The 18,854-nt window shown below is 39.3% G+C and overlaps 1 protein-coding gene across 2 annotated transcripts in view; it reads right to left on the reverse strand.

Annotated features, from left to right (window-relative positions):
• The window catches only part of MDFIC (MyoD family inhibitor domain containing), a 95,125-nt gene that overhangs the window by 16,890 nt on the left and 59,381 nt on the right, over positions 1–18,854 (reverse strand). For both annotated transcript variants that reach the window (XM_024757840.1, XM_024757841.1), the window contains exon 4: positions 18,570–18,842. In XM_024757840.1, coding sequence (XP_024613608.1) covers positions 18,570–18,842 — 273 coding nt within the window. The remainder of the gene's footprint in view (positions 1–18,569; positions 18,843–18,854) is intronic.

Here is an 18,854-nt window from a genome sequence, read left to right on the forward strand (position 1 = left end):
GAACTCTTTGGTGATGGTCTTCTGGGACCCTTGAGCATAAGCCCCAGTGGCCACCAGAGCTAGGTGATCTAGAGATATCCCTGGGCAGCAGCCATAAGAATCAGGGTGCTAGAGGAGGGTACAGGTTCCTTTCTGGGAGATACCCAGTGAACTGGAGGGAGGCGGGGTTGGGGGGGGCACAGAGATGGAGCCTGCCCACCTCTGTCCCCAGAAAGAACTTCAGTAGGCCCTTAGATGTGTGTTAAATTAGATGCCTGCCCCTCAGGTCGATACTTTAAGTTAAGCAAATACGTCTCTTTCACATAATGTTTGGCACCTCTCGATTGGTTGTCTTTGCACTGGTCCCAGGTGACAGGTGAGTCACAGCAAACAAGCCCTTTAAGACTTGTTTCTCAGTCACTGTAGCCTTGTTGGTCTCACAGAAACGAGTCCCACTGGTAATTAAATCTAGATGTTTTGGGAGCTCATCTCTCCGTTGCAGGTCTTAAAAGTTGGTGTCTCTGATATGAGGTTTAATTTAAACCCCTCACCCTCAGGGAGAAACTCCAGGTTTTGAGTTCTCTCCTGATTGTGGGTCACTGCACCAGGGGTGGGGTTTACGGTGAGATTGTGTCTCAGCCTCTCTTACCTTCTTTGATGTGGGGTTTTTTTCTCATTTGCCTGATGTGTAGGAGTTGCTCAGCTAGTTTTTAGGGTTCTTTTCTTTTTAAAGAGGAACTTGTCCACTATGTAGATTTGGTGTGTCTTTGGGAGGAGGTGAGTTCAGGATCTTCCTATATCACCTTCTCCCCGCGTAGAATGTTTTTCTACACGGGGGTGTAGAAAAAGGCCAATATCAGTGACTATTACGGAGCACCCAGGGTTGGCCATGTGACACGAGGTTTTTGTGGCAGTGTGGGAGTAAACAAACACGCTAAGAGGAAGCTGACAGTACACACAAGGCTGGGGTCAGGCACAACAACTCTCCAGGCACTTGAGCGTTCCTTCGCAAGAGTCCAAAGGGCTGAGCGGCCCCAGCAGTGACTGTTCCTGCAGGCCCCCATGGAGGCAGGGCAGCATCCCCAGCAGGACGCACAGGCCTCACGCAGGCAGGAGGAGCCTCACTTGAGAAGGCCCAGGATGTGCTCCCTGGCCCTGACAGAAAAGCCAGGCCCCAACCAAAGAGGCACAGCAGTCAACAGACACTGCAGGAAAGATGAAGGGAAACAAGCCGAGTAAAACGTTAGGGCAAAATGAGATACCAAAGCACATTTCAAAGCTGTGCACAGGAGGCAAATCCTGTTATTTATGGGATTAATTTGTGAATCAATGATGCCATTGTTCCTCTTTCCACATCGCTCTCTCTCCACCCATGTTATCTGTTAATACCATCTGATTTTTTTTTAAGGCACCATTACAAGTCTTAGATGAACAGGACATTGAAATTATAAGGTATAAATACCTCCACCTTAATTTAGCGTACAAAAAACTCCAGAACCAAGAAAAATCTATGATCTTGTTGTCTGCAATACTCTAGAATCGACAACAGCGTATAAACCTGGTCTTCTCATACAAAAAAAAATTGTGTCGCCTTGTTAGTTATAATCCTGTAAATTGTGGAAAAGAAGCTAAAACCCCTCTTACTTAGCTGCTTCCCAATTCTCTGCACTTCATCAGGGCCACGCCCCCAGCTGAGGTTTCCCTGAGTCACAGCTCATTACCTACTACGACAATTCAGGCAGCAAATGGCAGAACTACCAAAAGAAATGCTGTAAGTGGTGGTGGTTGCTGTTTGTACGTCTCGTTTTGTGCCCCCAAGAACGTTATTTCCCTGTTGCTGGAAGCCTCATCGAAACCAAAGATGTTTCCATTTATGATCACCCTGCCAGCTTCATGAGTGGCACAGACAGCCAAGTATAATCCTATGTATTAGGATCTGGAAAATTAAACCCTGTTTTCTAGTCTTGACTCTGTCACTAGTAGGCTCAGTGACCTTGAGCAAGTCATTTCACTCAGTGTCCATATGCATAGAATGAATGGGGGGGAAAATGATCTCCAAGTTCTTTTCAAGCACTACGTTTCTATGATGATACAATCTACTATTATCTATCTATAAACAAACAGTAGATTTTAAAGCTCAGGGTCTTTTCTTGGCCTTGAAGAGAGCCATTGCTTGATTAACACAAAGGTCAAAGCACAGTGGAAAGTTAATTAATGCTGAACAGGAGTTGACTCCAAGGCAGCTAAGTCCCAGGAGCAGATGGTCAGCTAGCATGTGTTTGTTTGTTAGGTGAAGAGAAAGCAAAGATGGATACAGGTGGTGGAGAGGCTATGCAAAGGCACACAGACAAGAATATGGTAGTTTTAGAGATAAGAGTGGCTCGGTATTGTTGGAGCAGGAAACCCAGGTAGAAAGCCTTAAATTTTCTATTTCAGAAATGAGGAGGTAGGGACAGCATCAGTGGTAATAATATGGTATCAGTGTGGGTCAGGCAGGATGACTCTGAGGAATATTAAAGAAGGTGGGATTAGTAAGAGTTGATAAGACCCTGGGGAAGCAGTGATGGGAAGAGAAGAGTCAAGTGTGACTTCCTGGAGCTACTGACCAAGAAAGAAATAGAGGAAGAAAAATAGTTTTGTTAAAAATATTTTGAATGTAAGACAGGTTAAGCCTGAGAACACTCAAATAGAGATGTCCAAGAGGTGGCTGGAGACACTAGTTTGGAGATTGCGCGATAGTCAGAGCTGGGCTAGGGAGTAAGGCGTGCCTGAAACTCTTAAGAGTGAATAAAATCAAGTAGCCCAGGGAGAATGTCCCGAATGAAAAGAGAAGAGCTGCAAGGGAACAACAGCATTTAAGGAAAGGACTGAGCACTGAACAAGGGAGCAGAAACTCCAGGAAAGGGATGTGCGTTGGAAGCAAGAGAGAAAAATATTTCTGGTGTCAACTCTGTTTAGCCAGAGAACTTTCAAGGATGGAAATGAACAGCAGTGAGATAAGGAGTGAGGACTGAATAGAGAAGTAGGGACTACAAATGCAGATAGCTTTTCAGGAAATCTGTGAAGGGAAAGAAAAACCTGAGGAAGCACTACAAAGGGACGCAGAATTGAGAAAGAGACATACACAAACACTTGGATACGCTCACAACATATATGCTGTGAGACAGGGAAGACTTGCCTAATTGCAAGAGTTAAAACAATATGGGAAGGGGTACTCAGAGGGCTAAGTGGATGGCAGGACCTGCAGTAACAGGATGTGCTGCAGCAGAAGGGAGCCATCTGTTCCTTTGAGATGGGAGGTAAAAACAGGTTCAGATTATTTAGGTAAGTTTGCGGGAGAGGCTCGAGGTGGGGAGATACTGAGGAAATGCTGGACGGCCTCCTCTCCCCGGGCAGAGTGAGGGCAAGTTTCAGAGAGCTTTGTTGAAAGAGTAGCAACAAAATGAAGCAGTCATTGTGAAAGATGGGAGAGGGCAGGTCTGCACAGTTTGCTGCTGTATCCTGGTACCTGAGGGTCTGTGAGAATCCAGCTGAGACCCAGGACCACACATGGGTAGTGACAGTGCTTTTTATGGATATCAAGGCTTCTTCACTATTGTTCAGCTCCTTGGTATAGAGAGAAGGTGAAAAGACAGTGTAGATTTGGGGTTCTGAAAGACAAGTATGTCAGAATGACAGGGTCTCAAGCAAGTTATGAGATTCGTCAAGAGATCCAAATATATATATATATTCCAAATACATATAAAAAGAATATATTAGTAATATATTAAATGCCATCATATAGATACTATTTTATATATATATATATATATATATATTATAAAATGGTCAACTGGGGTTCAAGAGCCAGTATGTTCATATTTATTTCTGACTAAAACTATAGTTTTTTAAAAAGTAACAACAGTAATCAAAGGCACTAGGTTAAAGAATAAAATGGCACTGCTGTACAGAATTTAGTGCACAAGCCTGGGCACATGGCAGACCCTTAGTAAATACCTGTTGACTTGAAGAAAGTCGTTTGTAGGGCCTGAGGCAAAGATTCCTTTTGAGTTTACTTTCACTTCTCCTATCACTCTACAGAACACATTTTCTAGGAGATAGCTACCATAGACGTTAAAAAGTTCTTTCTAAAGTAACTACTCTTCTGTCATTCCAAAATACAATTTCTGCATCCCTCACTGAGCATAATTATTAGGAAAAAAAATAAACTTCAACTTCTAGTGTCAACTTTAAATTATGTTATGTTATGGGATGTTATTCCCCAAGAGGGCTGGTTCCTCCAGTTTGATTTCCCAAGAGAAGTCAGAGTAGAAATTTAGGCAGGTCTAATACATGGTTGGAAAAGTAGGATATTAATCCATTTTGCTCTTTTCTTTCAATTATCTTCACATTTCCCCCAAACTCCTGGATTTCTCAGTCTTTAGGAGACAACTACTATTTATTTGTATGAATATTTTTCCCTTCAAAATAGGAAATGATTAATTTCCCTGAGCAAACTTTTATAATTTTTCGATTTTTTTTTTTTCTTCTAATTGCTTCCTATATCCACTTGAGAGAGGTCTACCACCTTCCATTTTCCCTTCTGTCGAGTGTACAAGAAGTAGGGAAGCCCGTACAACTTACAAAGGACCTGGGCTGGGAAGGGGCCCGAGGCCACACTCTGCTATATATCAATTAAAATCCCTTCGGAAGATTGATTAGTCTGAAACATTTTTCACCAGATTGTTGACTTTGATTCTTTCCTCTCCTTTCTCCCATACTTATTTATGGAGACTTACATTAAGATTATTCAAATGGTGGCAGGCAAAACCATGAAGTTAATTCTCTCCATGCCTCTGTGTCCTGGTATTGCTGATAATGCCTTGGTAAAAGAATATCATTAAAATGTAAAAATAAGTACAACACTAACTTAGGGATTTACTATTTAATATAATTTTTAAGGTAGAAAATTGAATACGTCAATTTAATATGAGCAACACTTAAAAAGCTATTTACGAAAATGTGTCCCCTGCATTATGAAAACTGCACACAGAAATGTAAGTTTACAAGACAAGTATGTCACAAAAGAAATTTATACTACGAAGAATGTTATACTACAAAGAATGCTTAGGATCCAAAGGGAGCTAGAGTAGGGATCCTTGTTTATTTCCAAGTGCCATGGACACGAAATAATATTTTTAAAGGTGTAAAATGAAATATAAAAGATTTCAATGGAAACCAATTATGCTGGAATAGTTATCATCATAGTATTAAAAGTTGAGATAAATATGTGCTGCTTTTTTTAACACATTAAAAACAAGATCTAGAGATGATCTCATAACTACTATAATTTTAAAGTAGTGACTAACATAAATAATATTTCATGATTTCTGAAATAACTGTAATGTAATATAAAAATATCAGTCCCAGGTACTACTAACGCTACTTAAGTTTATTGCTTTCATTTATAATTAAGTAAAATTTAGCATTTCCTTCAACGTTTAGCAGTTACTGACATTAAGTTGACTTTTTTTTTTCCCCATCGAAGTCATGGGCTCCCCCCAAAGCTAAGAACTCCTGAACTGAAGGATTGTAAGTGGATCTTTCAAATAGCTTCCTTGTGTATTCAACTGAACCCTTCTATATAACACATTTTTCATCTTACAAGAGTTTTTCAGAAATATGGCAACTTTATACCACGAGCTCCCCTCTATCCTATTTCATACTATACTAGTTGAGAGTCATATAAATTAACTATAAAAGGTCCTCAAAACTGTCATAGTTTAACACTATATGTAAGTATTAAAATTAATGAGAAAACTTCTAAGAGAAGCTAGTGTTTTTGTGTTACCTCAATTAGTTTTAGGACTCAGGCAGGGTCATTTAAGAATGCGGTTTAAAAAAAAAAAAAACAAAGTACCTATGTATTCTGAAGGAAAAGAAATCAACTCAAATTCAACCTAGAAAAGAATCACCGTTAAAAGTCTTGGGTCTTAGAGAATTTTGGAGTTGCTGCTTTTAAGCTATATACCGATACAAACATACAAACTAAGAATAGTTTCAGATAGATAGTTTTATCTGAAAAGAGTACTAAAAGATTTTTATTGAAAATGTCATGAATCACTGCCATTTGAGTTCCTCTAAATTGCAGTAAATTGTTGAGTGAAATCAGGCAAATGCTCTAACTGAAATGAGTCAGGAGGGAGGAAAGACAGAAAGTAAGAAAAAGAAATGAGGAGGCAGGGTGTTGAAAGACTGACAGACAGGTGGACAAAGATACAGAAGGTATGCTTTAGAATAACAACCAAAATAAGATAACCAAAATCCTGGGCTCGCAGGCCAGATTTTTAAAGATGGAAGCTTCTCTGATGAGTGTACAAAGCAGACATATTTCTAGACGTGTTCCTGTTCCTTAAGAATCTTCTTTTTCAAAAATTCTTTGTTCAAAGTTTATTTCCCTCCAATATTACAGTTCTCTGTTCATAAACATTTTAGTGTCTATTTAGCCAATAAAACACGAGATCCTTTAAGTGTATAGAGAGAGCGGTGGCAGGCACACGAAGGAATTGGAAAAAAAAATCTAATAATAAAACACTGGGGAAAGGGAAAAAGAAGGAAATTTACAACAGCACCAAAGATAGATAACAATAAAAAAATATAGTATTACTGAAACCGTTTTAGTTAAAGACAAAGGTATGTGAATAATCTATTTAGGTTTAAAATTCTGAATTTCCTCTTTCCTCCAGATTGTCAACGGGCAGACCACATGGCGTTTAGACGTGAGCTGAGGCACAAATTATACATCAGTCTTTTCTTCAGTTCATCAGCTGAGGTAAATATTTTTATTCTTCTATCCTTAGAAATGAAACTAATTTTTAAAAAGTGAAAAACACTTTAGCTAAAGTGGTAAAAATTTAGGCTAAGGTGAAACACAGAATGTAACGAAAATGTGTTGATTTGTCATGAGCATCTAAGATAAAGTTTTGCCCTAGGTGGTCACCTCAAACGTTTGACGACAAATTAGATTAAATGAACAATGCTCTCTGATACTATTTTTCTTCATAAACTACAAGAGACTAATGAGTCACCAGCCAGTTTTCGTCAGAAGATTCAAAACATCCTGCATCTCTTCCCAAAAACTTCTTCCTTTGGGAATTGTAGTATTATGCAGTGTCTAGTGCTATTATTATAACTAGGAAAATAATATTTTGAAATCCTTCTAAAATGAATGGAAACTTCTAGCATACTTTACATCATTACAAATGATAAAATAGTTTCTTAGATGGAAGGTTTGCAAAACTGTAAATCCACAATGTCAACTCCTACTGGTCATTTGAAAGGTCACCGGTTAAATAAATACAAAGTGCCTCATATGTGTAAGCCTACTAAAGAAGGCACTGTAAAAGATAATGGCAAAAAGTGGGGCTTCCCTCGTGGTGCAGTGGTTGAGAGTCCGCCTGCCCATGCAGGGGACACGGGTTTGTGCCCCGGTCTGGGGGGTCCCGCAGGCCGTGGCCGCTGGGCCCGCGTGTCCAGGGCCTGTGCTCTGCGGCGGGAGAGGCCACAGCGGTGAGAGGCCTGCGTACCGCACGCACACACACACACACACACACACACAAATGTGGCCACTTTTTGCTAATGATCTAAAATCTGAGAGGGGTGATAAGAAATAGATACAGAAATCAATAACTACAAAATAGGCACCTTCTAATGGATCTCTTCTGCTTCACCTACTCAAGGACATCCTTGTCCTGCAGAATCTACCAACTTCTTCTCCTCTACTAGCTCATTACCAATAACACTCAACCAATACATCCCATTTCTAAAAATATTCCCCTTTAGCTCACAGCCCTTTTACTATTCTCCTCTAGGAAAACTCCTTGAACAGAGTAGCCTAGACTTGCAGTCTTTAATTTTTCTCTCTTTTCATTCTCTCTAGAACCCACTTCAATCAGACTTTTGTCCCCCTCACAACACCAAAAGTATGACGGTCACCAATGACCTTCACAGGACAATGTCAATGGTCACTTCTTATTCATCTTACTGGTCTTCTCAGTTGCCATTTGACACATGATCACTCCCCTCCATCTTGAAATACATTCTTCATTTGGTTTCCAAGTGGCCCCCTCTTTATTGGTTTCTTCTCCATTGCTGACTACTCCTCCCATTTTTTTCAGTTCCTCTTCATTTTCTGATGCCTACACGTTGGACTGGTCCATAGCTCAGTTCTTGGAATACGAATCAACTTCCTGGGCAGTAGCTCTCAACCCTACATGTATATTAGAATCACGTGGGGAGCTTCTAAAGGATGCTGATGCCTTAGCCCCACTCCACTCCAAATGAATTAGATCCTCTGGGGTCTATACCCAGAGTGATATTGCACATCCTACTCCCTTTGCCCAGAAATTCTTACTCCAGGTACCCAGGTGCTGGAATTGAGAACCAAAATCCAGGGGATCCCATCCACTGAACATTCTGTACCCTGACGACTCACAAAACATCTCAGGATGCAGAGCTTTCCTCTCACCTCCAAACTCCTCTATCCAACCACTTAGAACGACCATGGGCATCTCAAGTCCAACATGTTCAAACCGAACCCTGTTCTTCCCATCTCTGTTAATGGTAAATCCATACTTTCAACCGCACAGGCCAAATAACCTGGAGTCATCCTTAATCCCTGTCTTTCTCTCACAGTGAAATATCATGCTTCAAGAAATCTTACTCTGCCTTCAAAATACATCCGTATACAACAATATCTCACCACTTCCACCACTGCCACCCTGATCCAACCCCATCGTCTCCCATCTGAATTACTGCAAGAGTCACATAAGCAGGCCCCGCTTCTTTGGCCACCGGGTACCTGGGGTCTACTCTCAGCACAAAAGGTAGGTGATACTTAAAAATGGTAAGTCAGGTCATGTCAGTCATCTGCTCAAACCCTGTCACTGGCTTCCCACCTCACTCAAATCAAAATCCTTACAGTGGCTCATTAGGTCCCCCATACTCTGCTCCTCACTTTACTGTTTAGTTCTTAGAGAGATTTGATTTTAGAATAAGACAGCTGAAGGTATCCAGGGTCTTTTGTTACCTTCAGGAATAACACAAGCTCTAACAGGATTTTGTTACTATCTTAGAAACCAGAGGGAAAGAATCATAACTGTTGTTGGATTTTCAAAGAAGCCCATGAACCAAATATAATCAGAATCTCTAAGAGACTATCACAATTAAATTAATTGGAATTTTGATTGTCTTAACCTTTTAAAGCCTTTGCTGGTGATAGTAATTCAGTGCAGAGTAGACCACATTAAAACACAAATATACTTTCAAAACATTTTAAAATTAAGCTACTGGATTCTGCAGTAGTTTCCTTACTCATGTTTCCTACACCTTTCTTCTAACTCTTTAACTGCGTGTTTACTTGTTTACGTTCTATTTCCTGTCTTATACTACACTGTGTGTCAAAGCTATGGTTAAATTCAATCGAGGGCCTTAGCAATCTGAAGTGTAAGAAGCTATCAACTTCCATCAACTTATGGTCTCAAACACAAGACAGGAATTTGGAACTCAGAATCATAAATGTCTGCCCTGTCAATGTCTTCCATTCAAATGCAATTAACGCTCCTGGAATGAGGTACGAGTGGGGACTTGATAGGCTTTTTAATCATTTCTTCATACCAACGTATTCCATAGAAGTTACTCAAAAAGCTTCTAAGATTAATCAACCGTACAACCCATAAAGAGTGGAGTTACCTAGGTTAACAATTCAGTAAATGCTTCTCTGATTACTCAGTTCTCATGCTTTGATAATGGATGTGCATTTACATAATTCAGTATACTGAACTCTAGATCTAAACTCTAAAGAAATGACACGCTGGCTTGTCAATAAGGGTATCATTATTGCCTTCTTAAATCTTCAACCTTTCCCCCTCTCCAGGATCTTTTCCGTCCAAATGTAAACACACACAAACCTTTCCCATCTTAAAACAAAACAACCCTCCGTGGACTCTGGCCTTTCTAGAGCTATTGTCATCAGTGTGTTTCTGTCATCAGTGTGTTTCAACCACAACCCCCATCATTCTGGCTTCTCCATAAAAATGGCTCTTAATTAGGTCACCAAATGACATCCACATTGTTAAATCCAACAGAATTATTTCAGTTCTCATCCCACTGAGGCTGTCAGCAGTAACTGGGGCAATATTGGGTGCAGGCCTCTTCTCTGGCCTCCACGACACCACCCTCTCCAGTTTGTTTCTTCTCTCACCTTTCTTACTGATTCCTCTGGGCCAGATCATCCTCCTCTTCTCCTTTCTGACCTCTCCCCTAGGCTATCTTATCAGTGCCGCGGCCTCACTCCGACGTCACCGCTGGAGAAAAGTTTGAACTTTCCATGGGACTGTCTCCCAAGTGCTCAAGCTGAATCCACGCTCCCATCCCACCAAGCTGGCTGTGTCACTCAGTTCTCAGCCATGCGACCTTTGCTCTTAAGTCTCTATTTAAGAAATCTCATCCAGATGCATCGTTTCAAATATCCCCTCTATGAGAACAAATATAAATTTAGTATGCTTGCTCCTAACTCCTTCTCTGAAGCTCCAGTGGTATATTTCCAAATGTTCTTGGATTGTATAGCATTATTTGAAATTGAACAGGTCTAAAACTCAACTCATGGTCAGCCTCAAACGATATTCAGCTATTCTGCATGATTTCATGATTTCCTAATTTCTATTCATTTTCCCAACTAGTTGAATGAGACGATGAATGGCAGCCCTGCTTAGAATGCCTATCTGACTGCTGCTTCAGTTCTTTCTATTCAGCTTTAGTCCTGGGCCAGAGCCCTTAAACTCAATCCTGAAACCCTAAAGAAAACCTTCACTGCCCACACCTGGCACAACTCTTGGGGTTGAAAACAAACTGTAATCTGGGACAAGCCTGGCTGCTGCACCTACCTGTTACTGTTTCACCTAATAAAACATCACCTAAACTTACCATCACCAGATAAAGAAAAAATTAAAACCTGGATATATTAATAGGGTCATTAGATTTATTCAATTCTTCTTTCCACTTAGCCTATTATTCTGAAGCTGGGTTTCTAAATAGTCTCTTCACTCAGCTACCCCACACCCCAGTGCTTCCTGGCCAATCTATCTGTATCTCCATTGTTTTATTTCCTCCCCACCCATCTCCTGAGTGAATGCTAAGCTAATTTAAATTCTTAGAGCAGTGGTCTAAGCGTGCCTACAAAACCAAAACACCAAAGGTGGAGTCCACATACAGTGGATAGCTGTGTCTATCTCTTCTTTAACATGGCCCACAAGGCTGTAGATTTGAGGCATATTTTGAGGTGTTTCAAATGTCAAAGATATATCAGAACCTTGTGAAATCTTTGCTTTTCATCAAATGCATGGATATGAGAATAATTTACTGTAGATCATAAATTACAAAGTTAACCTATTTTCCTAAACTCAAAAGGAAGTGTACTTAAATACTTACTTTTGGTCCTAAAGTAACACTTAGCACTTGTAAATACTTTGATAGATAATTGTTTTAATTTTTTAAGGACAGCTGATTCAATCTTTCAAGTAAATAAGAAGCAATGTTTATATGTGCAGAGTGACATAGTCAAGTTTGATCATGCCTGCTCTCCACACACACATACAAACACCCTTCTCTTTGTGTTACTGTTGTTCCAGTTAGCTTGCTGGCTGAGCGATGAAATTTATTAAAATCCTGTTTTCCACTGGACTGGCAAATATTGCATCGGAAAGCAGAATTCTAAACCTTTCTCCCACACAATTATTCTGACATGGAATGGAAGGCACTGTGCCTGAGAAAACAGAACAAAACAAAACACCACATCATCCAAGCAAGTTAAGTATTTTGAGGGATGCAGCAATATATCTTGCCAAAGTTGCAGGAAACTTGTTTCTGGAATCTCAGATTATAATACTATGGTCATACTATGGTCACATCATGAAGTCCTGTTATTATCATTCTGCTAAAATACTAGTACTTCTATAAGAGAATTTTTTATGGGGGAAAAAGTGAATAAGATTTTATAATACTATTAAAACTAAGAATGAACCATTCAATTCCAAGTTTACCTAATTTTTTTTTTATGCTTTTAGGATTTGGGCACGTATAGTTGACCGAAAAACCATACGGAATAATGAGAAAACCTGAGGGGGCTGGGAGACAGGAGTTCTGAGTTCCAAGTCTGCCCTGCCTCAGCTGAGTTTCTTTTTTACCTTTCTTTTAGCTCAAATAGCTGCTCTCCCTTTTATCCCCCCTAAGGCTTTCAGCAGTTCCTGAGGTTTCAACCATAATGTCTGTGAAATGTTAAAGAGTAAGTATCTATGTTCTCCAATTTATGTTCCTTACCTGAAAAATGTTATGTTTCAACATTTATGATAAGTCAGGCACTAGGCTGTGTGCTCGAAGCTAAAAGATGAATAGAACAGAATCTTTGCCTTCAATGAGATTACATTTTAGTGCCGAAGACAAGAGAGTAAAAGAAACAAACTCCAGTATCATTTTGTATTTGGAGGATACTATGGGGACCCAAAAGAAGAGCAATTAGCCCAAAACTGGGGCATCAGGAGATGATGCTTGAGTTCTGAAAAAACTGTGTAGAGGTCCGGAAGGCAAAGTAAGTTATAAGAACATTCCAGGATGAGGGAAGATAAGCAGCGAAGGCATTCAGCTGTGTCATTAACCATGTGTGCAGGGAACTTCAAGCATGCAGAGAAGGCACAATTTCAAGTGCAAGGAGTTAAGCCAGGGTTTGCAGATGATGAGGAGAGAAGGGGAAACGGTGAGGTCAAGGAAGGAGGGGGAGGGATCTATCTGAATCACCTAGTGGGCTTTTCAAACTGTCCTGCTCAGTTGTGCTATATCTCCTTTGAAGGCTGTGTGCCCCACCCAGACTGCCTCCCGGTCATGGCTGTACTCCTCCTCCTGGTGACATGATGCCTGTCCCTATGGTAGTTGCGAAATACGGCTACACTATGAATGCGAGGGGAAATGCACTGAAAAGAAGAGGAACAGGAGTCTAAAAGCAAGACCGAGGAAAGGTAAGAAGCCAAGAGACTAGTTTAAAGAAAGGGAAGCAGAGAGAACGAGTAAAATGGGAGGACTGGGCTTAAGTCCCTCCCTATAGGTCCAAAGCTTTCCTAAAGAACTTGTTAGCATCCCCAGCTCAACAAGTCTGAGACCAATTCATCGTTTTATCTGTGGTAATAGTTCATTACTAAAATACAAAAGGATTATAAGGGCAATCAGAATACAGATGCTTAACACATAGCAGTCTTCTGGGTTTACATAATTGCAACCATAGAATTTCTGCATCATGGAGAAAAAAGAAATACGTTTCGTGATATAAAATGATGTCCTTCAGAGAAGTTGTAAGTATCTGGCTACATAGTTTTGGAAGAACAGGGCATCCCAGGCTGCCTAGGGACTGGTCCTTCCCAGTCTCATCTTTGCTACTTTGACTCCTCAGCAAAATACTATTTGTGGTTCTCTGAACAAAATACATTATTTCACAAGCCCCCTTCAGCCTTGAATGCCTCTTTCAACTCCCTAACCTTGTCTTATCCTTCAGGTCTCCATCCAGGCATTGCCCTGTCCAGAGAGCTGACATTCCTGACCCTTCCTTCCCTGTGTGCTCCTTCATGATGATGACGATAACAGCAGAGCCTGGCCCGGATGAAGTATACGCTAACTCAACGGAATGCAACATCAACTCAACTCCTCTTCACAACCGTCCTATGATACAGGTAACTAATTCTACCCCCATTTTACAGATAAGACCCTGAGGCACAAAGAGATTAAGTAACCTAAAGGATACAACAACATGGGCCACTGATAAAGCCAGTATTTGAACCCAAGAAGACTGGTTCTAGAGTCTGCTCTAATCACCAGGCTATGCTGCCTCTATGAGTTAAAACGAGACTGTTCCTAGATATTGCCACGTACGCAATGCTCATGACACTTTTGTGCAGCATTTATGTTCAATGAGCTGCTGGGATGGGATATGCAATTTCTCTGTAAGTACTAAATCTAATATGAAGTATGTTAACTATCAAATATTCCTAAAAAGTATAAAAATCTCTTTCCAAAAATATCTTCGTTGAAACTTAATTTTTACAAAAACATACAGCTATAACTGGCACACCTAAGACGTGTTAGGGTTTACTATTCCCATAAGAAAAATCGTCTTAGAGTCTAATGAAAACCCTTGGTAATTTGAATATTATAAGATACTAAATTATACTATAATTATTTCAAAGGTCAAGAATCTTAAACATTTAGTCTTAAAACTTTCTACCTGGGTGATGCAATCAGGAAATTGAAGTATGTGTGAAAATATTTAACTATATAAAACAAGTAGAAATCTACTAATTTAATAATCTAAATAAAATGTACAATATTTTCCCACATGGGTTTTTTTTCCCTCTATCTCATAAAAGGAACTTTTTTAAAGAACATTTTTTTTTAGAGTACATATTTTAACTTTCCAGTGCTAGTTTCAAGGAAGTGGTTTGGAATAAAACATTGCATCACTTATTAACTCGTGTGAAACTCTATGGAGCTATAGTACTGAACACCACTGTAAATTTTTAAAAACTGGACTCAGACCCAATCCAGCCTCTTCAGAAATTTATGGTCTAGTAGGGAAGGAAAATGGACACAGGTGTGAGAACTGTTTTTTAAAATTTTAGAAGAATTTAAAGAAGGCAAATGTTTACTAATCAGAAGATCCCTGCCTGACCCACAGCTGCAATGATATCAACATCCCATGTGATGTCAGAATGGCCACTAAATTACCTTTTCCTCAGAGAACTTTAAGGCAAAATACCATAGTGGTTTCGAGCGTAGCCTATAGAGCCAGAATGATCTGGTTTGAGTCTCATTTCTATCATGTATTAATTTGACTTTGGCGGGTTCACTTAACCTTTCTGTGCCTCAGTTCTCTCATTTATAACTAAATAATTACATACAGTTCATAGAGTTATAGTGCTATTAGGAGGATTAAATGAGCTCATGTGAGTGAAGTAGGTGGAACAGTACCTAGTATACAGAATGAACCTACGTAACTATGAATCAACATAGCTTAAAAAGAGAACCTGATGAAACACATGTCTATTTGTACTGAGGCCTTAAATAACCCACAGTTCAAGACATATGAAAAGATGTCACCAACCCACTGACCCAGTTATGTGGCTGGGTCCATCCTTACCTCTGTATAAGCAATGGACCCACGTCATAGCAGTGTTTTCCAAACTTGGTCAGCAAAGCAGCCCTTAGTGCCCTTAATGAAAGACTGTGAAAGAGTTATACATTTAATTCCACCATCTAATTCCACCACCTGAACCAGAACAATGTCCCTCTGGCTGTCAATATTGTCTATGTGCAATAACCGCAAGCACCATTTATCCAGAAAAAAACACATTGCCAAACTGGGCAAGGTTAACTGTTTTCAGCGAATATTGTTTTGCTAGCATTTGCTCACTTTGCTATACGAACAGGCATAGACGATGAAGATTTAAGAAAAATGTGAAACAAAAAGAAAAACATAAAATGAGAAAAGTCTAGTAATTAAATCCCCCATTGTTTTTTAAAAAATAATTTCTATCCATTTTTAATAGTATCACAAATCAAGCCTATTCACTGTTCAAGACCTACTGTTCTGACATACAGGCCTCCTGAAATCCAGATATTATCTCTGTTTATCGAAACTATTTACAATAGCCAAGACATGGAAGCAACCTAAGTGTCCATCGACAGATGTATGAAGATGTGGAATATATACACAATGGAATATTACTCAGCCATAAAAAAGAATGAAATAAGCCAAAGACAAATATCATATGTATAGATGACAAATATTATATGATATTGCTTATATGTGGAATCTAAAAAAATGATACAAATGAACAAACTTATGGTTACCACAGGGGAAAGTGGGGGGGGAATAAATTAGGAGTTTGCAATTAAAATGTAAACAAACACTACTACATATTAAATAGATAAACACAAAGGACCTACTGTATAGCGCAGAGAACTATACTCAAGATCTTGTAATAACCTATAACGGAAGAGAATGTAAAAATATATGTGTGTATATATACACACACACATATATATATAAAACTGAATCTCTCTGCTGTGCACCTGAAACTAACACAACATTGTAAATCAATTATATTTCAGTAAAAAGAAATAATTAAAAAAAACTTTCTCCCGTTGCCCTGTTCTATCAGCAGTTATTAGATTTCTACTTGCCCAGAATTCACATATTCTATACAGCAAGAGACCTGTTCTGAGAGTCAAGCAGCTTTGCTATAAAGAAATCACCACAGAATCCTGGAATCGAACCTAACCTTTTAGATATCTAATCCAAGGCATTTTCTAGAAAAAAGCAGCCCCAGACCCAAGTATCCCAGCTAGTTGGTGGCAGAGCTGAGGTCCTTTTCCTTTTAATTTGCCATCTACCAGTTCCGTGCTTTTTGTTTGTTTAAACTTTCCTTCAAAACTGAAAGTCAGAAGAAACAATAAAATTTGAAGGCACAACCTTAATAGCAGCAAAAAGCAGGAAGATGTCTAGCTTTGAGAAAATATGTAGTAGGACAATGGAATTTTCATCTAAGGTCAAGTAATCACAATAAAAGGAACCTACCATCAGGCTAAATTGAATAGTGTAAAAGAGTGAAGTAAATGGGTAGGACATTGTACAGTATATTTACACAGCTCCACTGGCATTTCCTACTCCTCATACCCCCGATCCAATCTGGAACAGATTTTGTAATAAAAAGAGAAGGATTACAAGGGACTTCCCTTATCCACACCTTTGTGGTGTGGGGAAGAGGAGGATAGTAGAGAAAAAGCAAGGAAGTGGAGAGAGGAAGGGAGAGTAGAATTATATTTCATTTATATTACTTCATTTATCTAACTCCTGGTTTTCCTCTTCCTTCATACGTTACTTACAAAGCTGCATTCTTCCATTAGAAATCAATTCAGACATGGTATTAAAAATAATAAGTGAATAATAACATTTTATAAAAATTCCATAAGCTATTTCAAGTTGGATATGCAAATGTTACCATTATTTAAAATCAGTAAATATCAAATGGCAAATTAGAGGTTAGGGGCACAATAAGAAAAGTCAAATGTATGAAACAAGAAGATTTCAGTTGCATTCAATTATTTCACCCAATCACCTAGAAGCAAAGATTCTCTCTCAAAAATTGCATTGCCTTCCCAACTCCTTGGAGAGCCAGTTTAGTTAACAGCCTACCTATGCTTCAGAGATGACCACGCAGCTTACATGTCAAACTCATTTTAAAGTGTCAATCATGTCCCTTTCAATCTAATTAGTTTGGAAAGTAGTGTCACTGACCTGGAACTATGCAGACCATTTATTATCATATCATTTGATCAACCTAACACTTTACCTCAGTTGAGTCTGAGACACCTGTAGCCAAAAATGTAATATCCTTTCTCCCACTCATTACTGGTAACTCTCAATACAATTTCCTATTTACAACTCAATTTCTCTCTCTATGAATAAGCATGGCCAACTTCACAGAAGCATCCCCAGAATTTCCCTTCTTTAAGATTTCATGATAATTAACATAGAAAGGTAAGGGGAATAAGAAAAATATTTTATATTTTATCTATATGAATGTATATACATACACATACAAACACAATACCTGAACCAGAAAAAATACATATATATATTTAAAAGAAAAAAGATTTGAGTTTTTGATGCCCACGAACTGCTGAAAGGAGGGAAGAGGTAGAGCAGAGGAACATGCATATATGCTGGGAGAAATCTGGGACCTTAAACTTGAGGGAAAGCTATTCTTTTTTTTGACACAACACCACCGCCATTTTTATAAAAGGAATCTGTAGGTTATAAACCCAACATCACCAGATGGGTTTGTGTTATAAATACACAAAAGCTTTTCCAGCTTCATAGTATTTAATTAACAAGGTAATCACTAATTCCTGAGAGGTCAGAGAACGTAGCCTAGTGCCTCTAGGGAAGGAGCTAAAGGCCAGACCACAGTGAGCTTGGAATGAGGCAGGGCTGGGGGAGGGGAGCTGTCCAGGGCAGCACTGGTAGCTGGAAGATACTGGTCCATCAAGCAACAGAGATTACCTAGCCCACTCCCTGGCAAAAGCACGAAAATTACCAAATCTTTGCTTTAAGTTTTGCATATTTAAAAACTGATTTGCAAGAGAAAAATACAAGCGGGCGTCTCTGAACCACAGCATAACATATTGAATCAGGGATGAAAAAACTACATACATTCATATGCCACCAAAACGTTGTATTTGTATTTTTAAAGGTGGTATTAAAAAAAGAAGTATAGCAGTCATATTTAAAGTAATGACTGTTCACGCTAGAAGACAATCTAAAAGCAGGATGTCAGCTGCCAACGCTTCCGTTCCCGGCCTGTGCTTTCCTTTGGGGAAGCTGCATTTTACCAAAATTCCTGTTTGGAGGATAAGCAAGATTCTTCATTTATGTTTGCTTGATCAAATAATTATTCGCGAATATGATTTTACATCTGGTCAAATAAAATATGCATATATTTCACACTTACCTTCAGGTGAAGAGCCTGTCTTTTGAGAAAAGACAGCATTTACTTTACTCTTCTTACTGATGTCACTGTTTACAGACAGGCTGGATTGAATTTTTCTATGCATTTTTTGAGAAACGGGTGCTGAAAGTCTTCGATTCTCTGCAGATACATGTTTGGCCCCGTGGTGGATTCCATTTCCATTGCTCAGACTTGGGTGGCCGTTCTTTATCTTGCTTATTTCCTCCTCACTTTCCTGTGCTGCAGTTTGAAGCTGAGGCAAGCGCTGAGGTTGGGCTAAGTGAAAAA

This window comes from Neophocaena asiaeorientalis, unplaced genomic scaffold (genome assembly GCF_003031525.2).
Source record: "Neophocaena asiaeorientalis asiaeorientalis breed wild unplaced genomic scaffold, Neophocaena_asiaeorientalis_V1.1 scaffold116, whole genome shotgun sequence".
Lineage (NCBI taxonomy): Eukaryota > Metazoa > Chordata > Mammalia > Artiodactyla > Phocoenidae > Neophocaena > Neophocaena asiaeorientalis.